This window comes from Microcaecilia unicolor, chromosome 5, assembly GCF_901765095.1.
Source record: "Microcaecilia unicolor chromosome 5, aMicUni1.1, whole genome shotgun sequence".
NCBI lineage: Eukaryota > Metazoa > Chordata > Amphibia > Gymnophiona > Siphonopidae > Microcaecilia > Microcaecilia unicolor.
This window is the reverse complement of record NC_044035.1, coordinates 296,814,808-296,828,814: the sequence shown is the minus strand read 5'-3', so window position 1 is coordinate 296,828,814 and position 14,007 is coordinate 296,814,808. Positions and strand designations below refer to the sequence as shown.

The following is a 14,007-nucleotide window of genomic DNA, read 5'->3' as shown; positions in this document are numbered from 1 at the left end:
AAGTTCTGTTAAAAATGCTGATCGGCTTTTTAAGTCAATTAAGTTAAGCTCATTGTTATGGAATACACTTAGATTTCAGCACAAAACGCTAGGCGCGATATATGAAATCCGACAGCAAACATGTTGCACACTAATGCTATAGAATACCGCTGAGCACCCAACTAGCACTTAACGTGTATAACTGTAAGACTCACGCACTAACACATAAGTATGAGTATTCTATAACTTACATACATAGTTGGCACCTAACTGTAGGCAACATGTTATAGAATGAGGGAATGTATAAGTGCCAGCTGTTATATGTAGAAGTTGTGAAATCCCTGCTATGGGGGCAATTGTTTAACTGAGTGCCTCCCTTTAGGCTCTCTGAGGACAAGCAGTAGGAGCCTATGCTATTACGGAGCTTGTGACCTACCTGGCGATATTCAGCGCTATTTAATCGGCCAGGAATGGCTCCTTTAAGTAGCACTTAACCAGCTAAGCACTAATATTCAGCGCGAGAGAGCCAGTTATCTCCGCTGAATATTTGTGGTTAGTTCATAGTGTCTAACTGGCTATATCGCGTGACATAACCACCTATCTGTGAATATTCAGCACTTCAACGGCTAAGTTTAGCAACCAAAGCAGACCACGTAAATAGCAGGCCTAGCTGTGGACGTTCTAAACTTAACCGAATATTGACATAGCCAGTTATGTTTAAACCCGAGATATTCAATGCCGGTCAGTAGAAATGACCCGGCATTGAATATCCAGGCTTAGCGCCAACCGTGGAACTTAACCGAGCTGCCTCCCGTAGGCTGAATATCAGCCAGCTAGGCTTCATTGTAGAATACTAGTGTAACTCAGTGTCATCACGTCTAACACTTAGGCCTCTGCAGCTCCTCCAGTCATAAAGCTGGCATCAGTGTAGGCACCTAAATGTGGCAGGTTTGTGCGTAACTACAAAATAATTTAATCTAGGCTCCCTAAGTCAGACCCCCCCCCCCCTATGCCCCATCCATGCTTTGCACCTGCATGTATCCCCCTTGCAAATACGTGCTATCCAAAGTTAAGCAGGTATTTGCAGAATATATGCCAGTATGCCACCTAAACAATATATGTTTCACCCATGTTGGGTGAATCTTTTCATAAAGGTGGTTACTAAATCCCAATAAATAAATGTGTGGAATGGGCACATAAATGTTCACGCCTATTTAATAGAATTGCCCCTTATACGTTTAAGTGCCTTCACTTCTGTGTGGAAGCTGTGGGGTTAATTCTGTTTGTTTTGTGCATATGTATATTTCTAAAATGGCTGCTCCCACTGGATATGCCAGAAAATACATGTGCAGACCTGTGCTTCCTTGTAAGTATTTTGCAAAAGGCTCAGCACTCGGCAGAGCCTTTGTAGGATATCGTGGAAATGTGAACATCCTAAACCAGACATTCCAGTTCTCTCCCTGACAGGCAATGCGAAGTAGGGCTTCACATGTTTTTCCACTCTTTACATCTCTAGTTATTTGTGATTTCTACAGTGGTTCTTTTTTCTGCATCCAGACCAGGATATCAAATATTTCATATCTATAATGAATATATGGTATTTCACAGGCTCAGATTGTGAAGGACAGAAACTCAATTATACGATTGGAAAGCCTGTATTCAGATGAGGATGACGAGAGAGAGATTGTGTCAGAGAAAATTCAGATGACTTGGACCAAAGAAAAGGCTGATTCTGAAAAGCGGAATAGGAAAAACGTGGCTGAAAATTTCAGAGAGCTGATCAGTATTAAACCGTAAGTAATATTGATGTGTTTACTGACTGCTGAATCAAGTATGTTAAACTGTCAGACCAGCACATTACTGTCCTGCACATCCAGCCCTTTACTTCCTTCACATCTCAGTAAGGTGCAACCTGGTCAACTTGCTTAACTTATTATTCCCCCAAGTGAATAACTAAAATATCTGACCCAACACAAGACTCCTCTGGGGATCCATCAGTGGCATCAGTTGGTTCCACTTTATCCACTAATGCTATAACCATTATGCTTGACTAGTCTCAGATGAAGTCCAAACACAACAAGCACTATTCATTGCCAACTGCTAGCAACAGCTAAATCTAAAAATTAAGAAAAAAAAATCAAATCAAGTTACTAACACCTTTGTGTGGACTATCATACAGAGCAAATACCATGGATCTCTATCTCCCGATCCTCTGAATCACTACAGGAGACAAAGTAGGATCTGCTGCACCAGTGGCGTTCGTAGGCTGGCTGACACCCGGGGCGGATCGCCAATGCGCCCCCCCCCCCCCCCCCCCGGGTGCAGGCCGACTCCCCCCCAGCAAAATTCCCCCCCCCCCCCGGTGCATTTTTACCTGCTGGGGGGTGCCGCGCGCCTGTCGGCTCTGAGTCCGCTCATTCCCTGCTGCTCCCTCTGCCCCGGAACAGGAAGTAACCTGTTCCGCACAGAGGGAGCAGCAGGGAGGGAACGAGCGGACTCGGCCAACAGGCGTGCGACATCCCCCCAGCGGCGTGCACCCGGGGCGGACCGCCCCCACCGCCCCCCCCCCTTGGTACGCCACTGTGCTGCACACACACATAGTTTATTAAAACTTACTGTACCACTCGAACCGACAAAGCAGAGCAAAGGTGTACAAACTAAAACTCAAAAGGAAGGAAAAGAACTCCATAATTGACAGGACAGTAAGAGATATAGACATAAAAAATTAAGCTATTAAGAGGAAGAAAAGGTGGGAATATTTTTTATTTTATTTTAGTTACATTTGTACCCCGCACTTTCCCACTCATGGCAGGCTCAATGCGGCTTACATATTCAGGTACTTATTTGTACCTGAGGCAGTGGAGGGTTAAGTGACTTGCCCAGAGTCACAAGGAGCTGTGCCTGAAGTGGGAATCAAACTCAGTTCCTCAGTTCCCCAGGACCAGAGTCCACCACCCCAACCACTAGGCCACTCCTCCAGACAAAGCTTGCATTACCATAGGTCTAATTAAATAGCCAAGTCTTCAGGTCAGATTTAAAGCTTTTAAATGACAGATTACCGTGAATGGATAAAGAAAGTTTACCCCAAACATAGGGGGAAAGGAAATAGAATGCACTGTGCCTTATAGATTCTAATTTCACGGACTTGGGGCTTGGCAAAACAAGGCAGCTTACATTTCTAAATAAATTCTCACATTCCCTGTTGGGCATATCATCTCCCTATCCATCTGCCCTAATAACAAAAACTGTCTGGCACTATTCTAATATAATCGAAGTGCCATATTTTTATTGAAATTCCACCTTCAGCCAACCACACTCATAAATAGACCTGACTAATTTGCCTGCAGCATGGACTACACTACCAACTCCCCTACTTTAAACAAATCAAAAGAAACTAGTGAAAAAGATATTCATAATAAATAGGCTTTGAGCTCGGACTCAAACCACACCCAACTTAGGCCATAACAGCAATAAAATAAATTGGGAATTGGCTTATGCCAATCTATGCAAAACACGTTTTATATCTCCCAGCCCAACAAACCTTTTATTTTATGGCTTAACTCTCCAATGTGTTACCCCTGGCCATGTTCTTTATCAAAAGGGAAAATTGTTGATAAGACAAAATCAATGCAAGCGAATGATCAAATCATATGACTTCCAAAATGTAACTAAGGAGAGCAGTTCATTATCTACACACCATCCTACCCTCCCTTTTCATTCAAGAAATTTTGTCATCCTATTTTAATCCTAATTCCTGCTGACCTCAATGTATTTATATATGTGAGGAAAATGCAGAAGAACCCCTGAGAGAAAGGCAGAAGACCACTAGAAACCCCAAACCATGCCTTTTCTTCCTCTACTATTATGGAAAAATCCCTTTCATAACCAAACATGGTATAAAGCTAAGGGAAGTTGCAGATCAAAGAAAATAAAAGTATTTCATTCTGCAGACAGAGGTTTGTCATCTGACGGTAAAAATGGAGTTGCCTAAAAGAAGAGACAGAGAGAATTTAAATGAATCCATGGCTCATACATCAGTATGTATTGGACCCTCCCCAGAAGGGGTGGAGCCTCATGGCAGTTGAAATGCCAGAACAAACGTATGAGACAGTGGCAGAGGCAATGGAGTTTGAAGAAGTCTTCAGTGGGACAGAGGACATAGAACTTGGAGAGTAATATACCGTATTTTTCGGACTATAAGACGCACTTTTTCCCCCCAAATTTGGGAGGAAAATGGGGGGTGCGTCTTATAGTCCGAAGGTAGCGAGGTCCGATTTCGGGATCGCCCTCCCCTACTCACGTCACGCGATGTTCCCTGGTGGTCTAGTGACGTCAGGGCAGGAAAGAGCCCCCTCTTTCCTGCCCAGCGCGCTTCTATCCGTCCTCCTGTATGCTGCCTGACGGTCTCGGCGAGATTCAAAATGGCCGCCGAGAATTGAAGTCTCGGCGGCCATTTTGAATCTCGCCGAGACCGTCAGGCAGCATACAGGAGGACGGAGAGCAGCGCGCTGGGCAGGAAAGAGGGGGCTCTTTCCTGCCCCAACATCACTAGACCACCAGAGAACATCGCGTGACGTGAGTAGGGGAGGGCGATCCCGAACTCGGACAAGACGCACCGGAGCACCTAGGTTTTAGAGGAGGGAAAAAGGAAAAAAAAATTTTTCCTATTTCCCTCCTCTAAAACCTAGGTGCGTCTTATGGTCCGGTGCGTCTTATAGTCCGAAAAATGCGGTAGTTTGGACTGTGCTTAAAGATACTCCTCTGGAGTGCCTGGAGCTTTCAGAGGATTTCAACTACTACTTATCTGATACTCGTTTTTCTAATTTAGTTTGTAAGCTGGATCCAATTACGTTAGGGTATTCTAAGATAGAAACTATATACAAAGTTTATTTACATTTAAAGCTTTGATGTCCATTCTTCAACAATTTAACTCATTTGTTTAATGATAATAAGTTGATATTGTTCCCTTGCTTCTTTTGCCTGACCCCTTTCCCATACTTCCCTGTTAGGATTTCTTTACCCTTTTTCCTTTCCCCCCATTATTTTTATGTGCTCCATCCTTTTGAGAGAGAAACACACCTAAGGTAATGTTCAATTAGTCTACAAGTAAAGTAGAGCATCGTTGGCTCTTGGAGGGCGAGGTTACATAAAATCAATGCAGGTTTTGTTTTGAGAATTATTTTACACCTGTGTGAAAGACTTGAAAGTGATTCTGGAGTTTCTTTGGACACAGAACTTTTTTTGTAAGGTAATATCTGCTAACTTCTATATTAGATATGAGCAAGTGTTGATGAAAAGGTAAAGGACTTGTTTTGAAAGCTACTTAATATTGGCTCTTGACTTGCTGAACTAAAGGGATTGTTTTAAAGGACAGTAGAAAGTCCCAAAAAAAGAGGACAAGAATTGAAAAATTACCTATTTGCACCTTGAATCTTTCAGAACTGTGCTTTGTGTTATATTTAAAGTTACTTTTGAATTGTGCAGCAGATGAAAAAGTAATGAACTCAATAGGCTCTTTTGTTTTGTTATTTTGGCAAGCAGAAGCTGACTAAAGATCCCAGGACCAGTGTTTTTTCTTTTTTTTAATTTGCTTGATGTGTGGGAAGGGGCTCTGCTCTTCCTACTTCCCTTCAGATAGAGAAAGCAGTGGCACCACCGAGGCCAGTTGGACAGATAAACCACCACATATATCGAAGTGGCATGATTGTTTATACAACAATCAAAGAAGAAAACAAATCAACAAAAAAAATAAATAATATGACTGGACACCATATACTCCATCCAGACAGACAACTAATTCTCTCCAAAAGCCTGATAAAATTGATAGGTCTGGAGGGAGGCCTTAAATTCTGGTAGGGATATCTCTAGGTGGAGATATTTGAGAACTGAGTTTGTAATTAATAAACAAGTATATAAAAGCAGACTCCTAGTGGAAGCAAATCATGCCTGAGATGGAGGGGGAATTGCAAATAATTTGCCATGAGGAGGCAAGAAGGAGGCAGGCCTACTCACATGCTTTAAATGTAATAACTAATATCTTAATTTTAATTCTATAACATACTGGGAGCTAATGATATTCTAAGAACAGGGGAGTGACATGATCGTTGAATTATGCGTGATGGAGAAGACAAATGGCAGTGTCTTGCACCAGTTGCAATCTTCTAAGGGCTGGTTATTGAATAATAAATGCAGTAATTGGTCAACTAGTGACAAGCCTATGTTGTAGGGTACAAATGGCATCTTTTATTAATAAGGTACACACAGTTTGTATTTGCCAAGGGCAAAAAAAGCCTGTTTCTAATTATTGAAGCTATATTACACTCAAGAGAGTTTGTATCTTAGTTTTGATAGTGGTTGTCAGAGTAACAGTTTTATAATTAATGGAGATAATGAAGGAATAAGTGAACAACATGTTCACATGGCTTGACATTTGTTTGAATTAAGGACCATTTGGTGGGAAGGCAGTCATTATAGCAATTTGGGATCAGTGTAATAGAATAACTGGTTGCTGTTTGCAAAAAAAGAAAGGACTAAGACCAAAGGAATATACAAGAGTGACGAGAGGGCTGAGAAGTATGTTAAATAGAATGAGTGTGAGGACTGGTCCTATGGTACTCCTGACATCAAGGATAAGCATGCGATAGAGCTGTCAGTTTGATCTTTAAGGAATATCTAGCAAAAAAAGAGCTGAGCCACGTTAAGACAGTGCCACCTGCCCCAAGAGTGGACAACCTAGATAAGTGAGTCTGGTGGTGATAGGTCAAGAGAAACTAGCCTGGCATATTTCCTAGAATCAAGCTGATGTTTGTTTTCTCCCTAACAGTGATAAGAGACATGACTCTGTACTGTGGTGGTGGTGGTGGTGGTGATAAAAGCCAAACCGTTGAGGGTGAAATGAATTAGGTTTTATAAGGAAAAATTGCACCTGTAGTGATATGGCTTCCTCTATAATCTTGCAAATAAAAGGAAGGTTGGAAACAAGTTAATTGGTTTGATTCATAGAATCATTTACTGAAGAACCCACAGGGAAGGACTTAACATAGGATCAAATAGAGTTTCCCCACCTTTTTCAGAACCACTGCCAATAGCAAACAGCTGATAGCAAACAGCACGTGACCTGAAAAGTCCTCTGTGTAAATGGACTCCCTACATATCCTAACTGTACTTCCCCCTTCAACTAGTCCTGCACCACATCCTGCATCCGAACTAATACCCTCCCCCCCCCCTTCCATACCGCTGCTACCACCAAATATTCCAAATAAAGGATCTGAAAAGCATCAGAAAAAATGTCAATCCATCAGAATCCTCTTAATAATTATGGAACAGAAAGTGCCTATATGGATTTTCACCTGTTATTTAGCTTACACAAACTTCCTATCTTATTTTTTTCTGCAAATGCCTGTGATAAAGTATGCCTCTATTAAGGAATGCACCTATTAAGTTCATGTAAAAAATATGCACACAGGACTAGAAAATGACACACAATTTTGGGTGGCGAAAAAAAATCCATGCAGAGCGCTACTCTATAAATGACAACCCAAGTTGTTTATTTATTTATTTTAAACATTTCTAACCCACTTGTACCCTAAGCGGATCCTATAAAAACATACCTAATAAAATGCAAATAAAAGCTACAAAACTTACATAATACAGATAAAAACTACAAAACAAGTCACTTAACCCTCCATTGCCCCGTGTAAGCCGCATTGAGCCTGCCATGAGTGGGAAAGCGCGGGGTACAAATAACATAGTAACATAGTAGATGATGGCAGAAAAAGACCTGCACGGTCCATCCAGTCTGCCCAAGAAGATAAATTCATATGTGCTACTTTTTTTTTATTTGTACTGTCCTCTTCAGTGCACAGACCGTATAAGTCTGGCCAGCCCTATCCCCGCCTCCCAACCACCAACCCCGCCTCCCAACCACCAGCTCTGGCACAGACCGTATAAGTCTGCCCAGCACTATCCCCACCTCCCAACCACCAACCCCGCCTCCCAACCACCAGCTCTGGCACAGACCGTATAATTCTGCCCAGCACTATCCCTGCCACCCACCACCGGCTCTGGCACAGACCGTATAAGTCTGCCCAGCACTATCCCCGCCGCCCAACCACCAGCCCCGGCACAGACCATATAAGTCTGCCCAGCACTAGTCCCGCCTCCCAACCACCAGCCCCAGCACAGACCGTATATGTCTGCCCCACACTAGCCCCGCCTCCCAACCACCAGCTCTGCCACCCATTCTAGGCTAAGCTCCTGAGGATCCCTTTCTTCTGCACAGGATTCCTTTATGTTTATCCCACGCATGTTTGAATTCCGTTACCGTTTTCATCTCCACCACCTCCCGCGGGAGGGCATTCCAAGCATCCACCACCCTCTCCGTGAAAAAATACTTCCTGACATTCTTCTTGAGTCTGCCCCCCTTCAATCTCATTTCATGCCCTCTCGTTCTACCGCCTTCCCATCTCCGGAAAAGGTTTGTTTGCGGATTAATACCTTTCAAATATTTGAACGTCTGTATCATATCACCCCTGTTCCTCCTTTCCTCCAGGGTATACATGTTCAGGTCCGCAAGTCTCTCCTCATACGTCTTGCAACGCAAATCCCATACCATCCTCGTAGCTTTTCTTTGCACCGCTTCAATTCTTTTTACATCCTTAGCAAGATACGGCCTCCAAAACTGAACACAATACTCCAGGTGGGGCCTCACCAACGACTTGTACAGGGGCATCAACACCTCTTTTCTTCTGCTGGTCACAGCTCTCTCTATACAGCCTAGTAACCTTCTAGCTATGGCCACCGCCTTGTCACACTGTTTCATCGCCTTCAGATACTATCACCCCAAGATCCCTCTCCCCATCCGTACCTAGCAGACTCTCACTGCCTAACACATATGCCTCTCTTGGATTTCTACTCCCTAAGTGCATCACTTTGCATTTCTTCGCATTGAAATTTAATTGCCAAACCTTAGACCATTCTTCTAGCTTTTTCAGATACAAATGTAACAAAAAAAACAAAAACAAATCTACTATCAAAACAGATAACATCAAATGCTGCCATTATGACTCTTCCATCAATACATTGCCTATCAAACTAAATCATGGACAAAAGCTGTGTTTTTAACATCATCTTAAATTGCTGAATACTTGCATTTTATACACAAGAGACCAGTCAAGGCATTCCACATAAGTGTTCCCACAATAGAAAATGCTGAAATTCAAGTAACAGCATAATGTACGGAAGACACTAATCATAAATCTAAATAGTTAGTGAAGTCAGATCTTAATGACCTCCCAGAAAAAGACCAATTGAAAATTGTTCCAAAAAAACATAGAAACATGATGGTAGATAAGGGCCAAATGGCCCATCCAGTCTGCCTTTCCTCGGTAACCATTAACTCCTCCTTTTGCTAAGGGATCCCACATGCCTGTGCCAGGCTTCCTTAAATTCATGCATCCACCACCCTTTCCATGAAGGAGAATTTTCTTAGATTCCTCCTAAGCACATTTCCTCTCAATTTCTTCCTATGCCCTCTCATTCCAGGGTTTTCTTTCATTTGAAAAAGGCTCACCTCCTGTACATTTATGCCACTGAGGTATTTAAATGTCTCTATCATATCCCCTCGTTCGACTCTCTTCCAGCATATACATGTTAAGGTTCATAAGCCTGTCCCCATATGTTTTATGACATTTTATGGCATTTTATTATGAACCACTGAATGAATAAGGGTCAGAACTTGTGTGCCATTTATAGAATAACACTTAGTGCCAGGATCCGTGCCCAATTTTGGGCGTAAAGATTTATACCAACTGAAACCTAGTGTAAATTCTAGTGCATAAGTTTGATGCAGATCCCCTGAATTCTTTACTACTGCTCTCATCTTTAGTAAACTCCCCTGACCCGGCCATTCCCCTCCAATGGCTACACCCCCTTTTCAGTCGCATGTTAAAAGATTTGTGTATGGATCTTTATAGAATAACGCTTAGCAAGATGCGCACATCAAATCCTAATTGGAGCCAATTATTGGTAGTTAACAGCTTATTACTCAAGGTGCGCATTCAATGTGAGTATGTCATTTTGGATGCCATCTATAGAATTCAGAGGATAATCTGGACAATAATTTGAAAAAGACATTTCTGCACATAAACCTGCTTCATGTGTGCAAATGATCTAAATATTAACCACATGGAGGGAAATTCTATAACAGAGCACCTAGTTTAGGTGCGGATTATGATGCTTGCTTGACTATTCTATAAAGAAAAATGGGTGCCTACTTTTCTTTACAGAATATTTGTTCCAGTGGCAGAGAACGTGTGTACATCTAGACATAAATGCTCACAGTGTTTTATAATTTACATGTATACACATGCACTCTGCCCATGCATACACTCACCAGCAAAGTACATGCTATCAAAGCATGGCATATTCATTTCCACTAGTCATTTATAGTATGTGATCAAACCCTCATAGTATATATTCACTTGTTTTTTGCTTTATAGGGACCAGTCCAATGTCAGAAGAATGCATACAGCAGTGAAGCTTAATGAAGTGATTGTAACTAGATCCCATGATGCCAAGCTTGTGCTACTTAACATGCCTGGTCCTCCAAAGAATACTGAGGGGGATGAAAATTGTATCCTTTGGTCACAAGAAATAAACACATACCCTTTTGTTTATGTATTTGAAAGTGTAGTTTTTCTCAGATGTGCCATTGAGTGTAGTCAAATGGTATTAAAATATGCTATTAAAACGGACAGGGCATTGACCCTTGCAAAGTTGGGGTATTGGCTCTTAAAGTGAAGTGGGGTTCAGGTCCATAAATATAAATTGAAGTAATACTTTGGTCAAGTCATAACTCTCTACTGCTTTGGGTCCAGACTTAGGCTGTAAGCTCTTTAGGGACAAGAAAATACCTACTGTAGCTGAATGTAACTCACCTTGAACAACTACTCAAATGCAGTGAGTGAAATAAAAATAAATATGTATTTAATTGATGTTCACCAAGGCTATGAAAGTACCCCTCCTGAATTTCTTTAGCGGACAAAGCATGCTGTAATTTTGAACTGAGAACTCCTTTGAGGGATATATGGAAGGTGGTCTAATGAACCAGAATAAAGAGATTAAACTATAAAGGAGACCAAACTGATTTATTCTTAGTTATCCATTGGACTAATGATTATCTTGTGAGGCAGAGTTACACTAAAAGGCTGCTTGCCTGTAGTGTTTTCCCTTATATGAAAGTCCTCATATACTTAATATCATTTGACTGCCATATTAGTAGTTTCATACTGAGCCTTTATAAAAGAGACATAAAATAGCTGCATCTTTTGGGCATTTTTATGTGTTATGTTATAAAATTACTCCACAACCCAGCTGCAAAAGAAGGAGACTTGTACCCCACCCCGACATGACTGAGCGGTCATGTGCACAGCCCCTTGCAGCCAATGTAATAGGATGACAACATGCAGCCTGAAGGGCAAGAGGGAAAATGTCTCTCTCCTCCTCCTTTCCTAATTCAGATGGTGAGTCCCAGAAGTCCTGTAACTGGCAGCACCCAGGAGCATGGCACCTGGTTTTTCAGATAAGCCAACTTCTTAGATGCTAAAACATGAAAGAATGCATGCATGCATGCATACATAGATACATACATAAATACATACATACATGAATAGAGAGAGCTAACACTGAATGTGTGTTAAACATTGATGTGACTTTTTGAACTGTCACTAGAACTTAGTTCAGAAATATGTTAACTGAACTCTGTTTAGGAGAAGACGTCAAGGTACAATACAGTGAGTGATTTACAGTTATCCTATCCTGCTGCAGAAAATGTTGATCATCCTTGACTTCATGTTGTAAAGATATGGAATTTCTAGAAGTTTTAACAGAAGGTTTGGAGAGAGTATTGCTTGTTAGAGGAGGTGGCCGTGAAGTCATCACAATTTACTCTTGATTTCAAGCATTACTGGCTATCGTCCTATGGTTGCCTTTAGAATGGTAAAGGACAATGCAAGTCTACGTGAATTGCCTTCGAGTGTGATTGTTTAGCATCCTACAGAAGAAATGCACACGAAGACCCTCCTTCAGGAGTTTTTCATTCTTTCATTTTTAAAGCTATATTGCATTGTACACATCACACTCACTATGCTGGTAAATATGCCAGTATCATTATTGTATTTCTGCTTAAATGTATTGGAAATGACGACTGCTGTGTTAGTCTCATGATTTTAACCGTAACCTTGTTGTACAGAAACAATTACCTAAGAGAGAGAATATTCAAAGACATTTGGACATTGTAATCTTATCAGCAGTTTCAAAACATTTCTGTTGAAAGTATTTATATTAGATTTTGAAGTTGAAATTTATTCGATGTAGCAGGTTGTAGCTACTATTTAAAATGAACCACAGAATCTTTTCCTAAAGAAGAACTAATTTCTAAATAGTACATAGAATAACTGATCTAATTCCCACCACTATTGTTCAGTATTGTTTAAGAAAGTGTACAGATAGATTTTAAAGAAAGCTGGTAATAATGCTGTGGCTATTTGCACAACTTGTGATACTTTTTTTTTTTTTTTTGCATTTTTACAGAATCCTATTTATTTTTGTATTTATTTGTTGGTGTAAAATTTTCATAACCATGGCATGTGAAAGATTCTCAAACCAGCAGTCTAAGGATCTAAGTTGGAACAAACACTGATTTCCTGCTTTCAGATACCTGAGGATTATTGCATGAATGGAAGGTCCATCTAAATGTATTATTTTCATCTTAAAATGTTAAACATTAGGGCAAATCCTTTTCACTGTTTATGCAGTGATGGAAGAGTATTTGCACATGCATAGATGAGCTATTGGTTTACTGTAGATTTGCTTTCTTAGTATTAACAGTAAGACTGTGGAAAGGTTTCTCTAATGCTATTCAAAATTTATACTTTGTGTCAAACACATCCAATTATTGCAATAAAATGTTGCATATACTTATTACACTGCATAAGAGATTTTTGCTTTCTGCTGTTACAGATTCCCATACATAATAATTTGGATTTTCTTTTTCTTTCCTATGAACATTTTTACTTCCAAATTCAGGCACGCCTGGTAATTTTGGTACTGAAGTTATTAGATTAATGAATCCAAAACAATCTGGGCCCCGTTTTCCAAGGTGCACTAGCATTTTTAGCACTCGTTAATGCTAGAGGCACCCATAGGAATAAATGGGTGTCTCTAGCATTAGCACACATTAATTTCTGGTGCGCCTGCAACGCAGCTTAGTAAACAGGGTGCTCTTTGTATTATCAAGCAAGTTGAAGGACTAACGTATTGGATCTTTTCCTTCATTCTTCTCTCCCCATATGCTTCATTTTCATAATTTCAGGGGTTTTTTCTGTTGAATGATGAGGTTGACTATACTTCAAAAACTTATTGTCCCTCAATACACTTACATTCTCTTTAAATTAAATGTATTATTTTATTGTCTCCATTGCTGTTCCTTGTGACCATATTTTTTTTTTTTAAACCTGCTATTTAGTTGCAGCACACAATATTCTGTTGGCATTTGTATTACCAAGGACTCTGATTTGTTCAGTTCTGGGACAGGTGCCCCCTGAACCAAAATGTAGATCTGCATCGGGTCCAACTAATAAAACTGCATTTTTTTTTCCCTTGATTTGGAATTGTATCAGCCCTCCCTTACTTTCAAATTTGCTCATAAACAACAAGAAATATAATGAAAGAAATTATGAATAGACAAAGGCTGCACATAAATAGACATTGTCACGTTACAGGAATGTTTAATTGGTCTGAGGGGTCCCCTCCTAATTCTCAGTTAAATCAGGCTCCTCCCAGTGTTCCAGGGGCTAAAGTTAACCTTATTCTTCTGGCACTCAGTAGGGTTTAATGACCAGCTCCCTGTTAGCCATTTAGAGGAGGGGGAAAATAACAAACCCTGAAATTCTCCTGGAGTTAGTGGGGTATAGGACTCAAAGATGCTTCTAATTTAAGCCCTGGTGCAACCCTATCAATAGAAGGCAA

General features: G+C 40.8%; 1 protein-coding gene across 1 annotated transcript in view; it reads left to right on the top strand.

The window, feature by feature from the left end:
• Positions 1 to 13,606, top strand: part of SLC12A4 (solute carrier family 12 member 4) — a 136,290-nt gene extending 122,684 nt beyond the window's left edge. The window contains 3 exon segments of the mRNA XM_030204307.1: positions 1,588 to 1,772; positions 10,479 to 10,612; positions 11,841 to 13,606. Of these exon segments, the coding sequence (XP_030060167.1) occupies positions 1,588 to 1,772; positions 10,479 to 10,612; positions 11,841 to 11,932 (411 nt within the window). The 3' untranslated portion in view covers positions 11,933 to 13,606.
• Positions 13,607 to 14,007: the final 401 nt, after the last annotated feature.